The sequence below is a fragment of the Theropithecus gelada genome, chromosome 13 (genome assembly GCF_003255815.1).
Source record: "Theropithecus gelada isolate Dixy chromosome 13, Tgel_1.0, whole genome shotgun sequence".
In the NCBI taxonomy this organism is placed as follows: Eukaryota; Metazoa; Chordata; class Mammalia; order Primates; family Cercopithecidae; genus Theropithecus; species Theropithecus gelada.
Window position 1 is genome coordinate 29,650,804 of NC_037681.1, and position 22,788 is coordinate 29,673,591.

The 22,788-nt window shown below is 44.5% G+C and overlaps 1 protein-coding gene across 2 annotated transcripts in view; it reads left to right on the forward strand.

Annotated features, from left to right (window-relative positions):
- Positions 1-4,243: 4,243 nt before the first annotated feature.
- The window catches only part of ASAP2 (ArfGAP with SH3 domain, ankyrin repeat and PH domain 2), a 201,839-nt gene continuing 183,294 nt past the window's right edge, over positions 4,244-22,788 (forward strand). For both annotated transcript variants that reach the window (XM_025354932.1, XM_025354933.1), the window contains exon 1: positions 4,244-4,709. In XM_025354932.1, coding sequence (XP_025210717.1) covers positions 4,584-4,709 — 126 coding nt within the window. In that variant the 5' untranslated portion in view covers positions 4,244-4,583. The remainder of the gene's footprint in view (positions 4,710-22,788) is intronic.

Sequence of the window (22,788 nt, forward strand, 5' to 3'; positions counted from 1 at the left end):
GTGTGAACGTAAGTAAATACGTTTATTTTAACTTTTACTGATTGAAAAGATGTGTAGCACACAATTTATGAGTAATTACAAATTACACACTACTCTTTACTGTAAATTCCATATAGCTAATTGATTCTCACAGAATGCTTTCATCCATAGCCAATCTATGTCTGCAATTCAACCACAATTTGACAAAACCAGACTACAAATAAATGCTTGATTATTGTCCAGCTCAGCAAAGAAGTTGCTCATGTCATTGACAAATGAGTGTAGTTTCAACCTGAATATTAGTTGACTTTTTTGTTTACGTCAATGAGACAAAACTGAAACAGTGAAGATGCATGCAATAACTTTATTCATCTGTCAATGACATGAGTGACCTTTTTACTGAATCATGTACTAGTTTGAAAATATTAGAAGGGTATTTCCTCAAAAATTTCATTATTCATTATTTACAATGTGATGGCTATAGACCCGACACCCACTTTAAGTCTAATCTGCATGACATTTTCTCTATAACTGCATTAAGTTTATTAAGTTAGACAATCAACAAAACAATAAATCAGCCTTTGAGTTTTATCATTTGCCAATTTCCCTGGTGTAAACACTCCACCATGGACAATTTCAAACTACCAGAATATGGAGTTGGGAAGAGATGTTCACTAGCACACCATGATATAATACTTCCACCATACAGAAGAGATACAACCAACAACTTGCAAAATTCCTGCAAACTGAAGAATCAGATCTCTGGTGCCAGCACAAGTGACTCTGGTATATGACTGATAATATTTAATTTACCTAATACTGTCTTTCCAGTTCAGCAATGAGTGTGTCATCTATTGAAACTGCTTTGTTAAAATAAAAAAATGAACAGGCCTCAAGTATCTGTAAAGTTAGCAATGAATAAATCTGCTTGTTATCTAAATCTACCATCTTAACAAAATGATCACATTCTCAAAAATTTAGCTCCCAATGGCATCTAAAACATGCCTCATTCTCAAAAGTCTAGGACAATAATTAGAGTCTTAGTACTAATGTGTAGCAATGCTTTGTGGCATTTTTCTCTCTTGTGTCTAAACTAACATAAAATACAGAAAATGGCAGCATGAACACCAGGGCAGGGAGGCACCTTAGAAATTAGCTAGTCAAAGCTACACTCTTTAGGGAGGCTAGCTTACTTACCACAGAGAAGCAATTTATTACCAAAACCCAAGTTTTCATTTGTAAAATAGTTTCTGGGTGCTAAAGTGAGATAACTGTGGTAAATGTATTCAATTTTCTCTCACTTTGGGGATAAATGGATCCCTTCAGCACCATGATTTCGGGGAGAGTATTATTAAGTTATGAAAAGAAACTTTCAGTTATACTTACATGTTTACATTACTAGGGTTTTTAGGTTGTTGTTTCTATTTCTTACTATAGTTCTTTCAAAGCACACATTTGCCCATTCCAAGAGTAATCATTTACAAGTTAATAGCAAGTGAACTGGACAAGTCTTGTGTAAACCAGCCAACTCTCAAGCAAATTTCAGAGTCAAGAACATATTTTACACCTTGATCCGAGAGTGATAAATCCCAGATTCTTGTGAACTAGTAGAGGCAGAACATTCCTTTGGAAAAGGGGCTGTTGGTCAATCACACTGGGTTGCTAAAAATTTCATTTTTGAGAGGAGAGCCTCTTCTCTGGAAATGATGTCTTTAATATCACATTTTCATTCTCTCCTTTTCCTCTTCTTCTTTCCGTCTCCTTCTTCCTCCTTCTTCTCTTTTTTTTTTTTTTTTTTTAATAATACAGGCCTACAATCTCCTACAGAAACCCCAAAGGCCAGATATGTGTGGATTCTCAAATTTTCGGATTTTAGAAAGGTAACACATTGCATATAACATATATTCCTAATTACCCCCAGTAAGGTCTGGGGCAATACTTCATAATCAACCATGTTTATATTTTGCAGCAAAACATACATATTCACATGAAGTAGGTTAAACAAGACCACACATAGCCTCATGTCAGTTCATTTCAGCTGAATTTTACTATTAAGAACTATTTGTAAAGCTACATTTTCAGGGCTTTTTAGATTTAATAATTCTGGATAAGGGAGTATAGGCCTGTAATGACATTATCAGCATACTCTTCTTCCCCTGATGCATTAAAAAAAATGAGTATGTGTAGTGTTTCCTTGCTCCATGTTGAACTTTAATTTTGTTATTTACTGGAAGCTACTCATTCTTATATTAATCTCAGAAAGGCATTAGCAATGTTTTGCTCTGGTCTTGCTTTAATTCTAGGCTTATGCAATAGGCAAGTTAGATTTCTAAGGGATGATGGAGGAATAAATGGTTCTAGCATTCTATCAATTTGGTATCCTCTTTAGGCCACCAATGAACTTGGTAACTACTTGTTTTCCACCAGCCTTTTAATGCAACACAGCTTTGCAATTTTATTTTTTTGAGGCTACTAAAGGTTCCTGCACCTGCAAAATTAAACTAAAAGAAACAAGAACCGGAGTTGTACATAAAGAGAGAACACAGAATACCAAGCTTAACTTTGTCCTTGTAGAAGTATTGATTAGTCTGGTTAATGCTGTACTAGACATCAAGGAAAAACCCGACTTTCTTTCTTAGATCCCTCACAGCCTCATGGAGACCAGCCCTCTACAAATCAAGACTTGAAAAGTTATTCAGGATATTCCCTGATGTCAAAAACTGTGACTGGGAAACTAGCTAGGAGGGAACAGAATCTGCCTGGTGTTGCAGAAGATGTATTAATATAAATAATAAACACAAAACATGAATTGTAGAAGGCTTCAAATAGAGGAAAACTTCAGATACCAAAAGGATGAAATAATATCAGAAGAAGAAACAGACACAGTTTTTAAATTGTAATTTGTTGTCTAGTGCAATGATAAAAGCTATCCACGAATACAGCGATTTTAGAAAGTTAAATTTTACATGCAGTACTACTAAAATACCAAAGGCCATACATAATGTCTGACCCAAGCTGCCACCTCATATAGCAACTTCTTACATGGGAGCTTTAAAAAGATTGTTTGGTCCACTGTCCTGCAGTGTCAGGAGACGGCTTTGTCTGACATACTGAATTTCCAATGTCTCTCACACTTCCTCCTTTTCAGATGCACAAAAGGTTTTTGTAAAGTTTCTCTTGGTTTTACTGCTGGCAGCTACAGAAACCATGCCACAAGTCTGGTGTAGAGTTATAGGGTGTGATTTTATTTGACTGGTATCTTCAGAGCTTCTGGATTTTTCAATATAACCGAGAATTTCCTTAAGAGCTGTAAATGAAAATCGGTACCAGTTCGAACCCTTTAGTGGCCGGTTTTTTGAGGTTGGCTGGCTGCTGTTGCACGTTCTCCCCCTCCTCCTCCTCCTGCACCCCCTCGGTTCCCTCCCCTGTCTGCAAGAATACCACTACAGGGCGTTCAGTAGCCTTCCCAGGTGGGTCCTGGCCTAGTACCCTAAAACTATAACCGAGAACACCTATCATTGGGCAGCTTAGGAAACGCGACTGGGACTTTTAGTAGGGGTCCCTCACCGTTCTAAAGCACTCACACTAGAGTCAGGGGACATGGGTTTAAATCCCCACCCGGCCGTTTATCTTGTGCTCTTGGGCACACTGTGTCCCCTATATAAAATAAGCACCCATCTCTTCATCTGACTCCTAGGGCTGCGAGGATGCAATGACTGCACGCAACGCGCACATTCACGGTTTGGTCACTTCTGGCGTCCGGCTGTGGTCCCCACAGGGTGCCCGCGGGCGGAGCGCATCCTCCGGCAGGGGGCGAGCTCCGCACCCCGCTTTCCTCATGGGCCGGCGCGGCCCGCCGTTCAAGTGGGGAGCCCAGAGGTGCTCCGCGCCATGGGCGGGGGGCGGTTGGCGCGCACAGGGCCGGACTCCGGCCGGGCGCACCTCCACACGCACCCTCGGCGGCCGCGGGTCGGAGTCGGGGCCTCCACACGCACCCTCGGCGGCCGCGGGTCGGAGTGGGGGCCTCCACACGCACCCTCGCCGGCCGGGGGCGGGGTATGGGTGCGGCGCGCGGGGCCCCGAACGCCCAGACAATGCGGCGCGCGGCGGCCAGGAACGGCTCGGCGGGCCGGGGCGCGCGCCGCCTTCCTTCCTGCGGGCTCCGCTTCCCGGCGGCGCGGCAGCGGCGAGCGCGCCGATTGGCGGCCCGGTCCTCCCGCCGCCCCGCCCCACGCCCGGCCGGCCGCCGCCCCCGGTCCGGACCCGCCCCTCTCCGCGGGAGGCGTCGGGGCCCGCGGCTGGGTGGCGGGTAGTTCCCGCCGGCTGTGCGCGCCCGCCTCGGGGCTCGCTCTGAGAGGACGCGGCGGCGGCGGACGCGGAGCCCTCGGCGCGCAGGCAGGCGGACCGGCCGAGCTGCGCGGGGCTGCGCGCCGCCTCTGCTCCGCCGCCAGGCCCCGCGCGGCTCCCGCGCCCGGCTCTCCCCTTTGTCCGCGGGCCGGAGCGGCGGCGGCAGCGGCGGCGTCCGAGCGGCGGTCGGAGCCCGCGGCGGCGGTTGAGGCGGCGGCGCCCCCGCGGCCGTGCGCCAGCGCCCTCGCGCCGAGGCGATGCCGGACCAGATCTCCGTGTCGGAATTCGTGGCCGAGACCCATGAGGACTACAAGGCGCCCACGGCCTCCAGCTTCACCACCCGCACGGCGCAGTGCCGGAACACCGTGGCGGCCATCGAGGAGGTGAGGCGGCCTGTGCGGCGGCTCCGGCCGCAGGTATCCCGCGCCCGAGCCCCGCCCGCCGCTCCCGCATCCGCATCCCGGGAAAACTTTCTTTGCTCCGAAGCCGGACGCGGCCGGGCCAACCCTGCCCGAGACAGAAGCCCTTTGTTCCCGCCTAGGTGGCTCGGAGGAGATGGGTGATGGCCACCTTGGGCCTCTGTAAGACCTCCCCTCTCTCGGCCTCGTGGCCCTCGCGGGGTTCCCCGGCCTGGTCCTTTCCCCGCAGCGCGGCCAACTTTGGCCAGAGTCGGGGTCTGCGGCGAGCTGTGGGGATCCCGGTGCCCACCGCCGCCCGCCGCCGCCCGGGGTCCTTGGTCCCCGGCGCGGACCTTACCAACTTGTTCTTGAAGTGGCGCGGCGGGGGCAGCTCCGCTCTCCGAGCTCCCCGCCGCAGTCCCCGAGCCCTGCAGGGCCCCCACCCTCGGGCCCGCGGGTCCGGGGCATCCCGGGCTGCCTGGGAAGGCATGTCCGCCTCTGCCAGGGCGGCCTGGCTGCGCTCCACCCGTGCCCGGAGAAGGAACTGCGGGCAAGGTGTGTGAGAGTCGGCGCTTCTGGGTCCAAGAGGCCTCCAGGAGCCGCTCCCCGGTTACCTGGGTCTCACCTGCTTGAATCCGGGGTGCCACCCTTCCCCTCAACCTGGAAAAGGCCTGGTTTTAGTAAAGTGCTTTCAAGGTGCAAAGTCATCACGCCTAGCTGCTAACTAGCACGCTCTCCAGGTCCTGGGGAGAGGAACACGTAGGAACGAAGAAGCTTGGTTGAAAATTAAAGCCGTGGGGAAATGGGCAGGCTGTGAGTCCAGGGGCCACCGTTGGCTGTGGTTTGAGGCACATCCTCACCTTCAGTCCTCCTTTTCCTTACCCACCAAACGGGATTAGTTATGCATCCTTTCCAGGATCAGAGACTATGTGAAGTGCTTAGCACTCTGCTCGACTCAGAACAGGTTTATAAGCCACACATGTGGCGATAGTGAATCCATGATTAAATGTCTCTTGGCCAGAATGTCAGGTTACAGTTTTAAAATTGGGTTTTGCAGGTATTTCAGCAGAAAACGCCTGGGCTAGCAGGCTTGAGGGGAGGTCACCAAAGAGCTTTAAAGGAAGCAATGGCATTATTATTTTTCTTTTTTCTTTTTTCTTTTTTTTTTTGCCCATTTGAACAAAGCATCTGCTGTTAAGAATTGAAAAAAAAATCCAGAATGTTTTCCCTTAATGGAAAAATTTTTTCTTTGTAGCTGTAAACAGTCAATATAGGGGAATCAAAAGTAACAGATTCAGCATTCTGAATGCTGTTAATATAGCTTGGGTAGCCTTGCTTCTCTCCATTTAATTTGGCGGAAGAGAGCTGCATGTAAACCTTTCCTATGAGTTCGGTGATTCCCCAGATCACTTAATTCTACTTTTAGCAGCAAGGCTTAAAAATGATGCCTTCAAATGAGGCAGATGGGGATGGGTGAATGAATTTTTTTCCTAAGTGCCAGTTAAAAAGCACAGTGTTTTGAGAATACACCATTAATAATGTTTATGGAATGATTGCAACCAAAAAGGTAGCTGAATATTTCTTAAGGGAAGGAAGCATTGTGCATGATGTCTTTCTTTAGAAAGCTTGATTATGTTTAAAGTTCTGTTGTTTTTCCCCACTGCAGTTTGTCAGTTAAATATTATTAGCATTGGCAGATGTTGGAAAGCCAAGCAAATAGGAATTGCTATTAAAATTGGCATACACTTTCTCTGATTAATTTTAGTTTACAGTGTGTAATTCCAAAGCTCTTTTTGTATGCTGTGCAGGAGATTACCCTAGAGCTCAGTTACTGAGCAGATTACAAAGAGACTGGATTTGGTCATTTCATTAAATTGCAAGCTTGCTTCATGTTGCCGTCTAAGCCCAAGATTTGGTTCAAGTCTGAAAATGGAAAAATTAAAATCATTTCAGGTTTATTTCACTTTAAGCAAATCTACATACGTGCTATGATGATGGTACGTGTGAGCTTGGTTTTATAACTAAATTTGAAAGTTATTCACTTTCTGAGGTAAATCAATGTGGATTTTTAAATAATGCTCTTTCCCAGGGTGTCTAATGTTCCTTTCTATTACCAAAACTTGTTCTGTATATGGTTTAATAACAAATGATGCATACAGTATTTTGGTTTTAAACAAAAATCTTCTCATACTGAGACGAAACGTGAGAGGGTATCATGACATAAAGTTACTCATTTAACAAATAAAATAAAATTTGCAAGCTCTTGGTCTTATTTTTAAACAAATGAATCATGGAACTAGCAAACTAATTTTGTATTTATTTATTTATTTATTTTTTGAGACGTAGTTTCGCTCTTGTTGCCCAGGCTGGAGTGCAGTGGTTCAGTCTTGGCTCACTGCACTCTCTGCCTCCCAGGTTCAAGCGATTCTCCTGCCTCAGCCTCCCAAGTAGCTGGGATTACAGGCATGTGCCACCATGCCCAGCTAATTATTTGTATTTAATAGAGACGGGGTTTCACCATGTTGGTCAGGCTGGTGTCAAACTCTTGACCTCAGGTGATCCACCTGCCTTGGCCTCCCAAAGTGCTGGGATTACAGGCATGAACCACCACGCCCGGCCAGCAAACTAATTTTAAACTGATAAACCTTTTTGAATCTGTTATTTCTAATGTAGGTTATATCTGCCAAAAGATCATTTTACAGTTAAAATGTACTGTTTTGATTTGCATACTTGTTGCTGGCATATTATTATAGTAACTGTGGGTCCCTATCCTGTACTATGAAACTCACAGGTATTGTATTCAGTCCTTATCTCTGCTTTATAGGTGAGGAAATTGAGGCTCAGAGAGGTTAAGTAATTTGCTAAAGTTTATAGGGCTCTGAGGTGGACTTTGAACTTGGCTCCTGCTGCTTTCAGAAACCATGCTGCTTCCTGTTACTTTTCATAATGCTGAATTCTCTAAATTACTCCTTTGTCAGATTGACGTGGGTTCAAGTTCAGACTCCACCACTTGCCAGCTGAGTGAACTTGAGTGAGATGCCTAACATTTTCTCATTTTCCTCAGCTTTAAAGTCTGGGTAATAATACCTGTCACCTTCAGAGGATTGGGGTGAGGTTTTAGTGAGATAATACACAGCACAGAAGCTGCCAGACAATTGGTTACCGGATTATATAGTGAGTCCACAGGCCCCAGTGAGGGCTTTTAGAGTGAGGATGGGATTTACATGGGGGAAGTGTCAGGGAAATGGCTGAATGGCTGAATGGGTGAGTGAATGAAACACTACCGTGTTTCTGTTAACCTGTGTGTATTTTTTAAAAGTTTGTTGTCAGGCCAGATGTGGTGGCTCACGCCTGTAATCCCAGCAGTTTGGGAGGCCAAGGCGGGCAGATCACTGAGGTTGGGATTTCGAGACCAGCCTGACCAACATGGAAAAACCCCATCTCTATTAAAAATACAAAGTTTACTGAGTGTGGTGGTGCATGCCTGTAATCCCAGCTACTTGGGAGGCTGAGGCAGGAGAAACACCTGAACCCAGGAGGTGGAGGTTGCGGTGAGCCAAGATCACACCATTGTACTCCAGCCTGGGCAACAAGAGTAAAACGCCGTCTCAAAAAAAAAAAAAGTTTGTTGTCCTGACAGCTGGTGAGAGCATACCTGTGTTTTATAATTTTCACTTGACCACCTTCTCTGGTTCAAGTCATCATTTTGTACAATTTTAGCAAACTTAGCAAAGTCTGGTGCTGCAACCAGAGTCTGTCCTGTGCTTTTGGAAATAATGGAAAAATAAGTAGTTGTGACAGAAATTTGAAAAGTGAGGGTTTTTTTGTTTCTTTTTTTTTCTTCTTCTTTTTTTTGGTTTCTTGGAGCCTCTGGGCACTTTGAAATATTCTCAAAATAGGGAAAAATTGTATACATATTTGGAATATTCGTGTTTTTAGTTAGACCCTCCTTTATAGCACCATCCATTCTGCCTTGCTTATTTGGCATTGATGTAGTTTTAAAAATAAATTTGATGTTGACTTGTAAGTATTAAAATTTAATCTACTTCCTTCCGGGGCCGTAATTCTCTACTTTGTTGTCCTTGGTTACCTTGGCAATCCCATTGCTGTCATAAGCACAGGGTTCTAACTGCAGGGGTGGGGTGAGCATCTGGGCCTGCCGGCTCCCAGGGGCCCTGCCGTCCATGGGACCAGACCCCTCCTAGCAGCAACAGTGGGAACCAGGCCTACGTGCTTTTTGGCAAGAATGTGATTCTGAGTGTTAGCCCTTTGTGACTTGTTTGAAAAACAGCTCCTCCAAGTCCCCAGATGAACAGATTCTTGCTGTCTTCAGAAGGACATCACCTCCTTGCCCAGAGCATTCATGTTTTTGGAAGTGAGCTTTGATGGGTCAAACAGGGCCACGTTTTAAACTGTGTTCTGAAATTTGAATTTCAGAAAATTTTGAATCACTTAAGGAAGCCATTTTCTCTTCATATGTGAGCCTTCCTCCCTGCCCTCCGGTGAATGCTGAATTCAGTTTCCTTCTTAGGATCAATGGTAGAAGTACTGATGCCACTCCTCGTGGGTTCCAGGTCCTGCCATGCACTCAGCATTCCTGAGTCCTTCAGTGTGCTAGGCTATGTGTGAGGTGGCAGGAATAGAACACCAGGAAGAATATGTTCTCTCTTTGAAGGGACCTGCAGTCCAGCAAGAGGAACAGAATCCTAATCCTGTAAATAAATCAGTGCAAAAAATGTGAGGACCACATCTGTAGGAATGCCCGGAGTCCTGTGGATGTGCAAGGGTGCAAGGGTGCAAGGGGTCCCAGGGCCTGGGGCTGTGGTGAGGGAGGGCCTTGTATGATGTCGTGCCATTGAGTCTTGAAGTCCAGGCAGTTACCTGTGAGTTACCAAATGCTAAGGCACTAAGCTGGTTCATTGTGGTCTTTTGTACCTGCCTCCCTGCCTTAGGTAAATATTAATCTAGTCCTGAGGTGGCAGCCAACTCAGCCTCTGTGGTGGGATTTTCACAGTCACCTGGTCTCCAGAGGGCTGCTGAGACCAAGAATTTGGAGTGATCCTTAACTCTTCCCGTGCACCCCATGTTTCCAGGCACCAGTGCCTTCCTTTGTGGAGCATATACATACATTTTAGGCCTGCACTGTCTGATGAGGCAGCCTAAGACAAATCCAGCTCTCAGCTGCCGTATCTGCTTAGTAGCTACATGTGGCTGGTGGCTACCATATTGGTTCAGCAACCAGCAGCAGAGGCATCCCCTGGAAGCTTGCTGAAATGCAGAGCCCCAGGTTCCACCCAGGACCTGAATTTTTACAGCATCCCCACATACACCACAGGCACGTGAGAGCTTACGAAGCACTGTTCTAGACGGAACCCCGGCTGCACACTGGAGTTGCTTGGGCGTTTGTGAAGCAGAGCTGCCTGGCTCCACTCCCTAGAATTCTGACTTAAATTGGTCCGGGCGGGCTCTGGAGCCTTGGCATTTTTTAAAGGCTCCTCCCAAATAGGGTTGATAATCACTGACAGACAGTTATGTAACATAACCTTAGGCAGTTGATAAGTGCTGTAAAGGAAAGTCATGCATATCATGGAGATACAAAGTGGTTCTGGAGATTAGGAAACCAAAATCAGGAAAAGCCTCTCTGCAGAGGTGACATTTGAGCAGGCTGGAATGCAGAGAGGAAGCCAGTCACAGAAGATGTGGGAATAGAACAGCTTGGGAAAAGGCCCTGAAATGCCAATGGGCGGGATCACGGAAGGACTGAAGGAAGGTCAGGGTGTGGGGGGGGAGTGGGTGAGGGAGAGAAGGATGAGAGACAGCGGGCAGAGGGGTGGGCAGCGCCAGGTCACACAGGGCCTTGTCCATCTTGAGGAAGGAATTTGGATTTTGTTCTGTTGTGATGGGAAGCTGTTGAAGGGTTTTCAGCAGGGAATAACATGGTCCGATTTACATTTTAAAGACTTCACTGTGGTGGTTCTAGGGAAAAATAGACTAGCAGGGCATGAAAGGAAAGAGGGAGACCAGTTGCTGCGTGAGGGGCTATTGTAGTCATCCAGGCAAGAGGGTCTTGGACGAGGAGGTAGCAGGGGGGATGGTGGTAAGTGGTCCGATTGAGGTCCATTGTACAAGAAGAGGGGTCCAAACCTGCTAATGGATTGTCATGATTGTGTGCTGTTGGCATAGAGGTAGACCCAACAGAGCTGCCCCGAACAAGGCAACAGCCAAGCTCAATTCATCCAAGCCCTCTGAACAGACCTAGCATCCCCACGGTGAAGCTGGTGCTGTCTAGAGCTACTTAGTGTCAGAATCCAGGCCAACTCTGTGCTGCTTGATGTGACTGGTATAGGACTTGTGTTGGGACCAGTTCCAGGGTCAGTCAAGGAAAGATTGAAGCATAGCTGCATAGACTGGGGCCCAGGGAAAGAGAGAAGCATGGCTGCATAGACTGGGACAGAGGGGTCTGCTCGTGCGACCCTCTGCTGTTTCTGGGCAGACTATAGCAGGTGATATTTCTGGGCATTGTCAGGTACCTGGGATGCTGTCCCCATTTCAGGTCCCCAAACACTCCTCTTTCTTTCCCTACTAAAGAGAGGTGACGTTCCATGATCTGAACCTACCTCCTTTGCTTATGTCTTTTCTGTGTAATGTGGCCTCCAAGTGGATTGCTAGGGCCCTTCCAGGTACTTTTTGTCTTTTTTGTTTGTTTGTTTGAGATGGAGTCTCGCTCTCTTACCCAGGCTGGAGTGTAGTGGCACGATCTCAGCTCACTGCAACCTCTGTCTCCTGGGTTCAAGGAGGATTCTCCTGCCTCAGCCTCCTGAGTAGCTGGGATTACAGGTGCCTGACACCGTGCCTGGCTAATTTTTGTACTAGTAGAGATGGGGTTTCACCGTGTTGGCCAGGCTGGTCTTGAACTCCTGACCTCAGGTAATCCGCCCACCCAAAGTGCTGGGATTATAGGCGTGAGCCGCTGCTCCTGGCTGCCCTTCCAGGTGCTTTTTATACCATTATCGTTTTTATCATATCATCAATGTCTTGGAATAAACAGACCACCAACCTGAGCTGGAATGCTTGGGCTGTATTTTTATGATGATGGTCATTTCTGTGAAGGGATTTGACTGATTGAGTTTCTCCACTCATAAATGGTATATTGGACCCCTACCATATGTTGTCAATGCCAGGTGCCAGGGATGTAAAAGTGGACAGGATGGCCTGGGCGTCTTAAAAAAAAAGAAAAAATTGTGGACAGGACTAGCTCCTTCCTTATAAAGCACTTAATAATCTCATGTTTCATTTGCAGTCCTGTTTCATCCTGTTAACCTTTTTTGTGCCATGGCTCCCTTTGACACTCTGGTGAAGGTGGTCTGCCTCTTCAGGACAATGTTTTAATGCATAGAACAAAATAAGATTTCAAAGGAAACTAATTACAGTCATGCATTGCTTGATGACGAACATGCATCGTTTAAAGATTTCTTTGTGGTACGAACATCCTAGAGTGCACTTTACACACACCCAGATGGCATGTAGGCACCTAGGCTATGTGGTAAGAACCTACTGCTCCCAGGCTCCAAACCTGTACAGCATGCCACTGTATGGAATACTGTGGTAACTGTGACACCGTTACAGTATTTGTATATGGCAAGTATTTGTGTATCTAAACATAGAAAAGATGATAAAAATCCCTCTTATAATCTTATGAGAAGTCGTGTATGTGGTTCATTGTTGACTGAAATGTCATTATGTGGAGCACGACTGTATATTGAAATTCAGTTAGCAGAATATTTAAAAAGTTTTTGCCATGCTTATAATGCTTCTTTACTAAAGCATTTAGTAACAAGATTTTGTGGTTGGTCTAATAAATACCTTTATTTTGAGATATTGATGATATTTGAGATATTGATATGAGATATTTCTAATAAATATAATGTAATATTCATGTATCTTTTATTAGAGTTGCAGGTATTGATAATATTAGCACGTGTTGCTTACATTTGTAATTGAAAGATATGATAAATTTCAGTTAGACCCTAATGAAAATACAGATAAATTTTTTTTTTCCAATCCAAGTTTATGGACCCCCTGAATTCAGACTGAGAATTCCAGGCTTGATGGTAAGTTTTGTTTAGCTAGTTTTTTTTTAGAGTGATGGATTCTTTAACAACTCTGTTTGTTAAATATAATTATTATATCTCGTAATTATTATGCTGTCATTGCCATGAATCGGTTCTAAGAGTCTAGCTGAGAAGAGTTGCACCTCAGGCCAGTGTTAGAATTGAGGCACTAAAGGTGTTTAGAAGCGCTCTTGGCAGGGAGCCATCCGCTGTGGTTTTACATCCGTGGGGTGCCCTCTGTTCTTTCAGGGTTATGGCTTGGCAGCTTCTCATCTGATCCCACAGGTTAGTTCATATACTTGTGCATGCCTCAAGAGTTCAGGAGAGCTGTGAATTGGACCTTCTAAATCCTGTAATTAGGATTCTGAGCTGGGTGGGTCCTACAACCCAGCTCTCCTATTTGTGCCTTTCTTGTTTGTCTCACACGGCATGTACTGCCCTTGATTCTGTAGGGCAAGTTCCATTGTGAAGCACCAGAAGATTCATGGGCACCACCTACCCAGAATTTTAAGGGAGACTTTGCAGTGTGTGCTGTTTTCGGTGAGGGTATTTATTTGAAATGATGCTGCTGTTGTAAGAGTGTATTGGGGGTATCCAGAGTGTGGTTGAAGTTAATTTCAGTTGATTTTTTTTTTTTTTTTTTAGACAGAATCTGGCTCTGTTGCCCAGGCTGGAATGCAGTGGTGCTATCTTGGCTCACTGCAACCTTGACCTCCTGGGCTCAAGCGATCCTCCTGTCTCAGCCTCCTGTGTAGCTGGGACTACAGGTGTGCCCCACCATTCCTGGTTAATTATTTATTTATTAATTATTATTATTATTTTTGAGATAGTGTCTCGCTTTGTCACCCAGGCTGGAGTGCAGTGGCGCCATCTCGGCTCACTGCAATCTCCGCCTCCCAGGTTCAAGTGATTCTTGTGCCTCAGCCTCCTGACTAGCTGGGATTACAGGTGCCCACCACCACACCCAGCTAATTTTTGTATTTTTAGTAGAGACAGGGTTTTGCCATGTTGGCCAGGCTGGTCTTGAACTCCTGACCTCAAGTGATCCACCCACCTCGACCTCCCGAAGTGCTGGGATTACAAGTGTGAGCCACTATGCCCGGCCCCTGGTTAATTTTTGTAATTTTTGTGGAGAGGGTTTCACCATGTTGCCCATGGCTAGTCTTGAACTCCTAGACTCAAGCAATCCTTCTGCCTTGCCCTCCCAAAGTGCTGGTATTATAGGAGCCAACCAACGTGCCCAGCCTCCCCCTTGTCTTTTCTAACGTTTATGGGGCACTTACTGTGTGCCAGGCATGCTTTAAATTCTTTACATATATCAATTATTAACTCATTTAGTTATTACCAAAATGCTATAGGGTCCAGCGAAATTAGGCCACGTTACCAAGTTCATGGAGCTAGGAAGTGATGAAGCCAGGATTCATTCAAATCAAGCATTTTGACACCAGAGTCTGCTATTTCTTTTAGCAGCCAACAGCCTCTGTAGAGCCTGTGCCAACCAGGACCCTTGGTGTTGCAGCCTCTGTAGCCAGCACGCCCTCCTTTGCTGTTAGTGTTAGAAAGTTGCAGCTATTGCATTGCTTGAGTGGGTGCTTCTGGCAAATCCTTGTTGCTTCTCATTTCCTGTTTGCCTCATCTGTCCTCCTTGCTACAGAAATTGTTCTTCTTTCGTCTCCTCACTGCTCTGCCGACATGCCCAGCCCCGCAGAGCGGAGTGGCCAGGGGCATTGCTGACACCCTGGCAGGAGGCCTTCCCTGCCAACGGTGTTATTAATGATGTCATTTTTCCACTCCATGCTGAAGATGGCTTTCTCAATAAAATCAGGTGGTTGATGAAGACAGTTCTCTCTCATGATGAATTCCCTTGTCTTTTAGGATTCTAGCCAGGCAGTCAGGATTGTCGGGATCTCTTTCCCCTGCTTCTCAGAAGAAATCTTGTTCTTCTTAGAGGGTTTTTTTTTTTTTGACAGAGGCTCGCTCTGTCACCCAGGCTGGAGTGCAGTGGCATGATCTTGGCTCACTGCAAGCTCAGCCTCCCGGGTTCATGCCATTCTCCTGTCTCAGCCACCCGAGTAGCTGGGACTTCAGGCGCCTACCACCACGCTGGGCTATTATTTTGTATTTTTAGTAGAGACAGGGTTTCACTGTGTTAGCCAGAATAGTCTCGATCTCCTGACCTCGTGATCCGCCCGTCTTGGCCTCCCAAAGTGCTGGGATTACAGACATGAGCCACCGCGCCTGGCTTTTTTTTTTTTTTTTTAAATGAAAACAATAATGGTGACAGTGCTGACATTTCTCTGAGCTTTAATTCTGTGTTAAGGACTGTGCTGTGTTTTAAACTGATGATTTGATCCCCTCAATAGTCTTGAGGTTGGTGCTATGGGGACATGCCTCCAGGTTCCACGTTCCACAACCAGCAATTGATAGAGTAAGAATCCCAGTGCTGTGGAGGAGGTCCCCTCCTGTTGATCTTTTAATGCCTCACCTGCCAGTCTCGCTGTTGCCTGGGAAGATTTCTCTGTAGGTGTTTCTGTGGGTTTCCTTAGTGCAGGGTAATGATGGTCGTTGATCACCTGCAGTCCCCATTGTTGCTGAATGTGATTACCTGGAGGTCATCAGACACTAACCCCTGGGGAGGCACTTAGCATCAGAGGTGTTAATTTAACCTTGACCGAGTGGCCCCCTTAGAGCTGAGGGGCCAAGAACACTGTCACTGTATGAAAAGGACTAGGAGCCACCCAGACCCGTAAGAGTATTCCCTTCGTTTCAGCAAATTGTATTTTGAGATTGCCACTGAAGGGTGAATCATGGATGTGGCATGTCTAGGTAGATTTGGGTGGAGATAAGTCAGCTCCCTCCTAACAGTTAGGGGAGTTTGGAGAGGTTTTGAAAGAAAGGGAGAATGTTAAGGCCTTGTGTTGTATTCCCCTGATAGCCTGAATCTGTTACCAGCTCTTGGACCTTGGAGCAGGTGACTTCAGTGGTCCTGCCCCAGTTCGTCATTTGTAACACGGAGGGTTGGATGTGATGAGTCCAGTCTTTCCAGCTCTTGACCTTCCATGTCTGCTGCTGTCTGCAACACTTCCCCTGCCTCTTGACACCCTTGCTTATTTTGGTCACCTTCTCTGGTTTTTTCTTTATCTTGGCTATTAATATTTATGCTTTCTAAGAAGTTAGAGCTCAGAGTGAACTTTACCTCTTTCATCACCTTCTTTGAAGATTCTCTCCTTGCAGGTATCACTGGAGTTGATGTGGTGGTTGGTACTTGAGCTGGAATCCCAATGGGTGCCTTGCCGGTTTGAGTTTGGGCTGAATGAGGCCGTGTTGTTTGCCATCCGTCTTGCCTCGGAGCGGTCTTTTTTGCAGTCTTTGCTGCTTTCCTTGGTCTCTTAATTAAAACTTTGTTGTGCTTTGCTTCTCTGGTGAAAAGCAGGTTATATCAGTGATGATCACCGGGTTTTGTGGTCATTGAGTAATGTGGACTGTTGAACTTTAAGAAAATACTGATTTTCTTATATCTAGTGAGCTTCCCTAGATTTTGCGGGGAGCCAGTGTTCTCATCGTTGGAAGATGTCCTCTGTATTGTGAAGCAGTGGTTTTCACATTTGCCCTGTGGTTCGGTTGTGTTTATGTTGTGGAGCAGAAAGACCTAGCCAGGGAGTTAGGAGAGCGGAATCGGAGTTACAAGGTCACCTTATTGTGACCTTGAGCCAGTTAACTGTGTATCTGGTCTCTAACATGAGAGATTTGGACTAGGTGTTCTCTGACCATCCTCCCTGACCTAAAAATTCCATAGTTCTTTGTATTCATATATACTGGATGTGAAAAGGCCCTGGAATAAATGATAGGAACAAAAATCAGCCAGGAATGGCTTGTTGATAGCCCTGAAAAGACAACATGGTCGCTGAATCATATCCTCAAGTTGAATTATTTATTTTTGAAAAAACCTTTCTATAGCATCCTGAGAAACTTACTTTGTGTTGTTGTTGCTTTTTTAAAAAAATTGAGATATAATTCATATACCATAAAATTCACCATTTTAAAGTGTCCAACTAAGTGGTTTTTAGTGTATTCGCAAAGTTGTGTAGCCATCACCACTATTTAATTCCAGATCATTTTCATCACCAAAAAGAAACCCCATACCCAGTAGGAGTCATTCCCTAGTCCCCTGTACCCGAGTCCTTGGCAGTCACTCATCTACTTTCTGTCTCTGTGGATTTGCCTATTCTGGTCGTTTCATGTATGGAATCATATAATATGTGGCCTTTTGTGTCCGGCTTCCTTTATGTAGCCTAATGTTTTTAAGATTCATCCAAATCATAGCATGGATTTGTACTTTATTTATTTTTATGGCTGAATAATATTCTGTCATATGTGTATGACACATTTTGTTTATTCATTCATCAGTTGATGGACATTCGGGTTGCTTCCACTTTTAGGCTATCATGAATAATCCTGTGAATATTCTACTACAAGTTTTAGTGTAGACATACATTTTCAGTTCTCTTGGGTATATACCTAGCAGTGGAATTGCTAAGTCACTTTAACTTTTTAAACTTAAACTTTATTTAAAGTCAGTTTAACTTTTTGAGGAGCTGCCAAACTGTTTGCCAAAGAGGCTGCACCACATGACGTTTTTACCAGCCATGTGTAAGGGTTCCAATTTCTCCACATCCTTATCAACTCTTGTTATTGTCTGTCTTTTTTATTACACCCATCTTAGTAGGTGTGAAGTGGTGGGTTTGATATGTCTTTCTCTGATGGATGACTAATGATTTTGAGCATTGTTTTACATGCCCATGGCTGTGCGTATCTTCTTTGGAGAACTGTCTATTCAAAGCCTTTGCCATGTTTATATTGGATTATTTGTCTTTTTATTGTTGTGTTGTAAGATTACTTCATATATTCTGTACACTAGACCCGGATCAGATATATAATTTGCAAGTAATAATTTTCATTTTGTAGATTGTTTTTTCACTCACTTGATGGTGTCCTTCAAAGGACAAATGTTTTTAATTTTGATGACATCCAGAATAGTCATTTTTCCTTTGGTTGTGTAATACAGAGTCACAAAGATTTACACCTGTATTTTCTTCCATTTTATAATTTCAGTTCTTACATTTAGGTCTTTGATCTGTTTTGAGTTAATATTTGTATATGAGGTGAGGTGGGGGTCCAACTTCATTCTTTTGCTTGTGGATATATCGCTGTCCTGGCACCATTTCTTGGGAAGACTTTTCTTTTCTTCTTGAATTCTCTTGGCGTCCTTTTTAAAAATTGATTTACTTTTGATATATGGGTTTATTTCTGGACCCTCAGTTCTGTTCCATTGATCTTTATGCCTATCTTTTATGCTGGTACCATAAAGCCTTAATTAATTATAGGCCTTACGGTATGTTTGGAAATCAGGAAGTATGAGTCTTCCAACTTTGTTTTTCTTTTCCAAGATTGTTTTGGCTATTGAGGGTCTCTTGCATTTCCATGTGAATTTTAGGATCAGCTTTTCGATTTCTGCAAAAAAGCCAGCTGAGATTTTCATCGAGGTTATGTTGACACTGTAGTTCAATTTGGGGAGTATAGACATCTTAACAATCTATCATAACATCTATCTTTGAACTTGGGAGTTTTTTTTCATTTTCTTTTCTTTTCTTTTCTTTTTTTTTTTTGAGACGGAATTTTCCTCTGTTGCCCAGGCTGGAGTGCAATGGCGCGATCTTGGCTCACTGCACCCTTTGCCTCCTGGGTTCAAGCAATTCTTGCTTCAGCCTCCCGAGTAGCTGGGATTACAGGTGCCCGCCCCCACACCTGGCTAATTTTTGTATTGTTAGTAGAGATGGGGTTTCACCCTATTGGCCAGGCTGGCCTTGAATCCTTGACCTCAGATGATCCGCCCACCTCTGCCTCCCAAAGTGCTGGGATTATAGGCGTGAGCCACTTGCACCCGGCCTCATTTTCTTGTCTTAAATTTCTTTCAGTGATGTTTTGTAGTTTTTAATGTACAAATCTTACATTTCTGTTAAATTTATTCCTAAGTACTTTTTTTTGATGTGAGTGGAATTGTTTTCTTAATTTCATTTCTGGATTATTCATTGTTAGTGTATAGAAATACAGTTAACATTTTGTATATTGTTCTTATGGCCTACAATTTGCTGAATTTGTTTATTGTCTTTTATAGTTTTGTGTATACGTATGTGTATTCCTTAGGATTTTTAATATGCAAAATATCATCTGCAAATAGAGACAGTTTTGTTTATTCTTTAATAAGTTGAGCACCTTTTATTTCTTTTTCTTTTCTGCTTGCTGGATCAGTTCTTAATCATCTTTAAATGCCCAGTGATTTGCACAGAATAGGTGCTCAGTAACTGTATTAATTAACTTCAGTATTAAAAATCAGTTTTTATGTAAGCTGCAGTTTCTTGTATTTAATTTGTTTTATTTATTTGGCCTCTGGGCATGTTGATAAAATGGGATGATTTGCTTGCTTGGTCTTTAGTTGCAAAGGAAGTTAGTGGAAATGGTTTTGCATTTGTAAATGGGTTTTAGATATTTGCCTTGTCTGGCCACGGTGCTTGATAGTCACTCAGGAGGCTTAGAGCCAGACCTCCTATGTTCTCTGCAATAGCAAACCCTTTCCAAGCTGTTGTTTCTGCTGGTGAGTGTGGCTGGTGTTTTGATTGTTTTCTATCAACATTGTCTTGATTTGGTCCCCACAGGAGACTGCTCACTTCTTGACAAAAGGTAATTATTGAGATTTCTGGGTTTTTTTTCTCACCTTGTGAATTCTCTTGTTTTTCTTTTTTGGCAAATAGGAATGAGGTGTGTTCACTACTGGAGCATTGGGCTGTCAGAACCCGTAGCTTTGGTTTGCCTTGGTCACAGCCTGCCAGGTTGCGTGCTTTTGATTTGGAAGAGGTACTGGTGGGTGTGTTCGCCAGCAGGGATCACCCACAGTAAAAATCATGGGTAGGAGAAATGGTCCTTCACCTTTTCCCATCTTCCTTCTTTCCATTGTCTACACTCCTGGTCCCGCCTTTTCCCTTGGGACTGGGATGCTTATGCTGGAACCTCATCAGTGTCCAAAGCTTAAAATTCTCCTCTCCTCCTCACTTTTTTCCTCTTCATTTTCTCTTGACCTTCATTGCCTTGGTCTATTTCCAGAACCTCCAGGGCCTGGGTTTTCTCTTTAAAAGATCCTATTCCATCCAGAGGAGACTCAAGAGTCCTGCTTTAATTTGGGATTTTAGGCAGAGGCCTTCCTGCGTCTCTCAAGTCACACTTGCAAGCGACTGCTTTGGTGATGACATTTAAAGTTGGCCTCCTTTCCTACCACTCTGACTCCCCTCAGTTTTCTAGAACTGGGTTTATTGTTCTATATTTTAAAAATGATTTATTATCTTCTATAGCAATGTTGGAAGGAGCTTAATTTTCGAAGTGCACAGTTCTCTTTATGGTCAGAGCGAAGTAAAGGAGATTTGATTGATCTTATGACAAAATTGCTTTAGTCATAGCTGATATGAAATCTCTTAAGGGCCCTGTTTTATTTGTTCTTTTAATTTATGAACCTTCTTGGATCCTTCAAGTGTCCGTATACTAAGCCAGTGAAGCCTTATCTGGAACATGCAGGCATCATTTTTGCCCCTAATATGCCGTGAAATGCTATAGGGTTCTGATGCTTTGTTAGATTTTGGTGTGAATTAGGGAGTAGCAGTGTCAGCAAATGTGTGTTTCAGAAATTTGTTAATGGTTTTTTCAAAGGAAAATGTACTATTAGCTGGAATAAGCTGGCAGTCATAGGGCGTGCGTTAGACTTGGAAGTAAACAGAAAAAGACCCCCAGTGAAGTAGAAAGTAGCTGCTATAAAGCCCATTTTGTTTCCTGTAATTCAGGGTCATGTCATCCTCAGGCTTCCAGAAAGACCATGTAGTGAAATGGGAACAGCAGGGACCCCGTGCCCTACAGCTGAGGCCAGTAGGACGGAGGGGGAGAGAGAAGAGTTAGACCAGCTTAGAAGGGTGGGGCCACCTCCTACTCTGGAATTCCTGCAGGTCTCACTAAGCCACAGCAGATTGTGTTTATTGATGTTAGGTTGGTCGTTAAGAATAGTCAAAATCAGCATCCTCTGCTTTGGTGCGCTGGGGTGTACGTAATCCGCTGAGGATAGTATCCATGAAAATAGTTTTTGAACTTTGCTTTGCAAATTTTGATGAGCTTGAGTTCACTGAGAAAATTAATTTCTGTAGAACAATTCCTTCATTTAATGTTGGCCCAAATGAGGCATTTAGTATGGAATTTGGGCCTTGGTGGAATAACATGGAAATGTTTTCTGGGATACATAGCCTAACCTGATGAGGACAACCATTGCTGAGCAGTGTGAGGGAAGGGAGGATTGCCCAGTGAGTGACTGCTGCCAAGCAGGAGGCTTCCTGCTTGACCTCTGAATACTCTGGCACTTCCTTTTTAGGGTCAGGAAGCTTCCAAATCCAGAGATCCCCCCGTTTGCAGTTTTTAGTTTTCCTCTGGAACTGCCATACCAGACCGAGTGTGCCTAGTGTTGGGACTAGATATTACTTCTCTTTGAATCCCAACATGATGCCTAGCATACATAATTGTCAGAAAATGTTTGTTGATTGTCAAGGTCCTGCTAATCTTGTTGATTTTGTGATTTCCTACCTTTCTCTTTCAAAGGATTGCTGTATGCCTGGAAATAAATCCGTTTTGGTTTGCAAAATCAAGGTTGTCGTGTCATCCTTTGAAACAATTAGAGAGGCAGGAAAATCTTTTAAGGATGATTGAACTCTCCACTCTATATACCATCCCAATTAATATCTGATTTCTTCTTTGAAAAACATAATTAATCATATCTTTTCTTCTGTAGAACCTTCCCTAACACTCCTCATTTATCAGAACAAATTTCTTTTCTGAATTTTTGAAGCAATTAGTTTCTGACTCTCTTTGTGTGTCCTTTTTTATCCATCCATCCATCCATCCATCCATCCATCTGTCCATTTATCCATCCCTGTCCATCCGTTGATCCATCTTTGGGACAGACCTGGGATGTCTGTGCTTAGAAGCAGAGTACTCTACATCTGGGAAGCACGGTGGTCATGCCCGCAGCTGTCACGCTCCTTGCATGCTGGGCTGTGGTCCTGGCTTCTCTTGTCTTCTGTAGAGCGGGAGTCTCACCAAAGGAGGGGATGGGAGGGCTAGGTTTAGTCAAGGTGCGTAAGTTGGAACACTGCAAATGGGGTTCAGCTTACCCAGGGTTGTCCCTGTTTGGTCAGGGCAGGGTCAGCAAAGCTCCAGCCTGTTTTTGTATGTAAAAAGTGTAAGCTAAAAATGGTTTTTTAAAATGGTTTTTAGGGCTTGTAAACAAAATCCCAGAAGAAGATGCAACAGAGACTGTGTATATGCAATCTGCAAAGCCTAAAATATTTATCATCTGCTCCTTTATAGAAAAAGTTGTCCCAACCCTGGTTAGAGCTCTGAGTGTGGGTAGATATGTCTCACAGATCTACTCTGTCCCAGGGTCTGTCTCAGCCTGGGCCAGAATACTGAGTTGTGAGGAACCTTAAAGACACTTGTCTAGTGGTCTGTAGGACGCATGGCCCTGTTTAGACATTCTGCTTGCTGTAGTTACCCAGGGACCTGCTGCTGTGGAAGCAGCCTTTTCTTCCCTAGGAAATGTATATTAACTGAAAGCAAGTACTTTTGCCTTTTCCTCTGTGGTCCCGATTTTACCTCTGAGGTCATGAGTAAGTCCAGGTGACAGGTGGGTCAGAGCTGGATTATAGAGGGCTGAGCATGTCAGTCAGAAATTGATTCAGAAGGTTGTGGGAAAATATTAAGGGCTTTTGCGTAGGGGAGTGACATGAGCATAGCTGGGCTTGGGAGGTCTGGCCTGGCATGGTTTGGGATCCTGGGGGAGTTGGAGCAGGCTGGTAAGGTTAGGGGCA